At 41.1% G+C, this 4,689-nt stretch overlaps 1 protein-coding gene across 1 annotated transcript; it reads right to left on the reverse strand.

Annotated features, from left to right (window-relative positions):
* Positions 1–2,405: 2,405 nt before the first annotated feature.
* Positions 2,406–2,897, reverse strand: LOC309828702 (cytochrome c oxidase subunit 5B, mitochondrial-like). The gene has a single exon (XM_082664221.1). The coding sequence runs from the start codon at positions 2,870–2,872 to the stop codon at positions 2,483–2,485; it is 390 nt and encodes a 129-aa protein (XP_082520347.1). The 5' UTR covers positions 2,873–2,897; the 3' UTR covers positions 2,406–2,482.
* Between the last annotated feature and the right edge of the window lie 1,792 nt (positions 2,898–4,689).

Consider the following 4,689-nt stretch of genomic DNA (forward strand, 5'->3'; position numbering starts at 1 on the left):
GCCTCCTAGATACTGGAGTGGCCCTCAGCTCTGTCTTTGATCCTATTTTCCTCTCTAGCTATTCCTTCAGGGATAACACCCAGTCTGTGGCATTAAATATGCTCCCTTAAGGGGACAACTCCCAAATACATATTCTCGGTTCTGATTTTTTGTAGTTAATGCCACTCAACACTTGGATATCTAATAAGCATGTCAAATTTAACATGCCCAAACAGAGCTCTAGATTTCTCCCCTCAAACCTGCTCTCCCCACGGTCTTCTCTACCACCTCTGGAAGCACCATCACTAGCCCTCCAGTAGCTTAGGCCAAACTCTTGGAGTCACCCCCAACTCTTCTTCTTCCCCTCCTACCACACGTACAGATAATCCAGTAGCAAGTCATGCTAGCCCCACCTTCAAAATATGTACCAAATCTGACTTCTCACTGCCTCTGTCACCATGATCCCGGACACCCTCGCCTTGACTACTGCAATACCCACCTGACTGTTCTCCACACTCCCACACTTGTCCCCCTTTCCACTAACCAGAGTCATCTAAGTGACACTGTCCCAGCCGCAAACCTCCAAGGCTTAACCCTGGAAATAAAATTTTAAAACCTTTATCATGGACCTCAAAGTCCTTCATGATCTGGATCCCGGCTACCTTTTCAACTTCATTTCCTACATTCTGCTTATTGACCTCTAAGCTCCAGCCACACCAACTTCCTTCCCAATCCTTATTCCCACCTCAGTGCTTCTGCACTTGCTGATGATGCATCTCCTGGGAAGGCGCTTCTCTCCCTAACTTCATTCAGGTCTTTGTTCAAATCTCACCTCCTATTAGAGGCCTTCCCGACCACCGGCTCCGAAATAAGACTCTCCCTCCCTTATGCCCATAATCTTCATCACCTTGTCTGCCTTATCTTCACCGGACATGACACTGTACTACATACCCTTTATACGTTGTCTCTTTCTCCCACTGCAATGCAAGCTCCACGATGGCAGAGACTCTGTCTTGTCACCACCCTATCATCGGCCCCTACTGCATGCCTGATACCTAGCAGGCACTTGAGGAATATTATTTGAAGAAATTGAAAGAGAAAGAAGTTAATATCTCTATAACCCTGCTCAAAAACAAGAGGAAAAACCAGCAACGAGCCAGAAACAGAGAGCAGAGAAGCTGAGAAGCCACAGCAGTGAACCAGGGCCCAAACAAGCAGCCGGACAGGGCAACCGGAAGTAAAAGAGGCACCGAAGAGGAAATGACAACCACCACCCAAGGTAGGAAATAAGGCCAAGTCTCAACAATAATTCTGGAAATGTGGATTACAGCAAGATACCATTTCTCACCCATCTGATTGGAAAACTTAACAGTTTGATATCATGAAGTGTTGGTAAAAATACGGGGAAAATGTTCTCTCACATGCTGCTGGTATGAGTGTAAGGAGGTGCCGTCACTTGGCAGGGCAATTCTGCAGTATCTATAAAACCCCCAAATTCACACACCCTATGATCCAACATTTCCATTTATATTCTAGAGAAACAGTCACACAGCTGGACAATGAGACATATACAAGAATGCTTCCTGAAGCTTGGTTTGTAGTATTAGAAAGATGAGGAACAACTTGGATATCCTCAGCAGAGAAATGGAAAAAAGTTCACTATCTATTAGATAATGGGATAATATGCAACCCTTAAAAGGCACGAGAGAGCGCTGCATATACCAACATCAATACCTCTCCAAGACACACTTTTAAGTGAAAAAGGCTGTACGCAGCATTATTCACTATATCATTTCTATTCAAAACGTGTACACACAGGGATGACTACATGTCTCACAAGGAAATAATGTTTTTGTATGTTGGAGGGCACAAAAGCAAGTAAATTGCCCAAGGGGATCTCATCTTTTTATGTAACACTTTACTATTTCACAGGCAATTTACAAAAAGAACATATACTTTTTAAAGTATATATAAGGAAATTAGCTGAGTGAATTGGGATAGGGTTGGTGTTCAGACTGGAACTACCAGCAGAAAACCTGAAATTGTTTGGCATATTTTAAGAACAATTAAGTTTATTTTGTTGGAGCAGTAAGATTGAGGCAAGTAGTGGCAGTAATTGAGACTAGAGAGGCTGCCTGGGGCAAGCTGTGAACAGGCTTGTGTACCAGGCTAAATCTCATGGACTTTATCCAATGATTCCACACCCTTCATCCATTTCTCTAGTATAATTTGTAGCTTTGAGAACTATGGGAAATTCTTCAATGACTGGGATTGACCTTACACATTTTTAAAATGTATTTGAAATCATTACATTCCCTTGCAGCCTTGCCAAACAGTCATTGTCTATAAATCCCTTTCACAATATACAGAAGTTGCCCTGCTAAAATCATTATATTCTTTTTTTTTTTTTTTTTTTTTATGGAAGGAGAAGCCAATGTAATGGCTAGTCTTTACTGGAAAGAAGAAACTTTACACCACATTTTGAGTGAGTTAGTGCAGGGGCTCAGTGGGCCAGCTGGTGGGGCACCAGCTTGTAATGGGTTCCACAGCTAGGGCATCGCTGGGCCTCACCCTTATGCAGCCAGAACCAGATGACAGCACTGTTGTCTTCTTCACAGATGCAGCCCACTATCCACTTAATGGTGATGGAGGGGACTAAATTAGGGTCTTCCTTGGTACCTGAGGCTGCCTTTGGGGCGAGCATATTGTACGGGTCCAGTCCCTTGCGTGCAGCCAGCATGACCTCCCTCTCCAGCCCAGTGGCCTGCTCATCATCAGTAGGAACACCACCTCCAGACACCATAGAGCGCACCACGGAGACTCCACTGGGACCGCGGGCCCTCAGGGCCTGCGCGGCCAGCGCTCCAGCTCCATGGAGTAACCTTGAAGCCATCACGCCAGCTACAAACACCAGCACTTCCGGGTATATTCTTTTATTTTTTTTAATCATTATATTCTTTCAGGCATCATGAAAAACAACAGAGGTTGAGTATGGCACCTGTTAAATCACCCCTGCCCTATTTCTTTGAAATTCCAAGAAAAAAACCAAAAGTTGAAAGACAAGGATGCTTAATTATAAAGATGTTTTCAGCCTGCATAATTAACTACTTTATGGTGACAGCATTCAGTCCATTAGTCAGCATGTCATTCACCCATCAAACCTGTGTTGAGCTCAACTGTGTTAGGTTCTCAGACTACCGTGATGAGCAAGGACAACCCCCACTCTCACGGAATTGACAGATGAGGAAGGGAAAGAAATATTAGATGGATTACTGCAACAGAGAAATGTAAACCCGCAACACTAATAAGTTCTACAAAAGAATGGCCCACAGTGGTTTAAGCACATAATGGGGGAATATGACTTACGAAGGTCATGGAAGGTTTTTCTGGGAAAGGGGAGACTGAGATTTAAAGGAAGAAAAGAAAAAAAAAAAACTAGGAGAAGCAGCAGTGGGTAAGGAAGTTAATTCCTCTTGATAAATGCAACAGCACATGTGAAGGTCCTGTGGCCGGAAAGGTAGAATGCTAATATTTCAATTGACTTCTGAGAACACAATAGCTGGAAAAAAAAAAACTGTTTCTTGCTGTTTCCTAATTTCTTGACCTGGAGAAAGATGAACAGAATATAAATATATCACATAACTAAACACTTGACCTTGCCCCAAATAATGTTTTTTTTTTTTTTTTTTTTTTTTTTTTAGTGGCAAACAAGGCTCTAAATCCATTGCTTAAGAATAAGACTGCAAACCTTAGGCTGCATCTCCTCTAGCCTGAGTTACTTAATGAAGTCCTGCAAACAATCAAATCAACAGCCTCTTTGAATGAATAGCTTGTGTATTCATAAACTAAGAAAATTCTGATACCTCATTTGGGAGAAGAAGAAAAAAAAAAGAGCCAAAGCATTTTCATAGCTCCACATAGAAGAAACAAGCAATTGATGGCAGAAATTTTAACTTTATGCTATCTTTTGGCATCTATAGAAACTGCCTGTCTACAAGAAGAAAAAGTTTGCTCGAGTTCCCAACAAAAATCTGTCAACGACCTCGACAATAACTTTCCAGAATGTTTTTAACTGCAACCCACATTAAGAAATTTACTTTGCATTGTGACTTACCACAGATATATAGACACATAAATAAAAGTTTTAGGTTTCAAATAAACCAAATGCAAAAATATTTTTTTAAAAAAAGAGCTCATTGGGACCTATTGTCAACTAATCTATGACAAAGGAGACAAGAATATACAATGAAGTCTCTTCAACAAGTGGTGCTGGGAAAACTGGACAGCTACATGTAAAAGAATGAAATTAGAACACTCTCTAACACCATACACAAAAATAAACTCAAAATGGATTAAAGACCTAAGTGTTAGGCCGGTTACTATAAAACTCTTAGAGGAAAACATAGGCAGAACACTCTCTGACATAAATCGCAGCAGTATCTTTTCTGACCCACCTCCTAGAGTAATGAAAATAAAAACAAAAATAAACAAATGGTACTTAATTAAACTTAAAAGCTTTTGCACAGCAAAGGAAACCAAAAACAAAACAAAAAGACAACCCACAGAATGGGAGAAAATATTTGCAAACGAAGCGACCAACAAGGGATTAGTCCACAAAAAATGCAAAAAACTCATGCAGCTCAATATCAAAAAAACAAACAACCCAATCAAAAAACTAGGCAGAAGATCTAAATAACATTTCTCCAAAGA

Source organism: Grampus griseus (genome assembly GCF_964374135.1).
Source record: "Grampus griseus genome assembly, chromosome: 10".
In the NCBI taxonomy this organism is placed as follows: domain Eukaryota; kingdom Metazoa; phylum Chordata; class Mammalia; order Artiodactyla; family Delphinidae; genus Grampus; species Grampus griseus.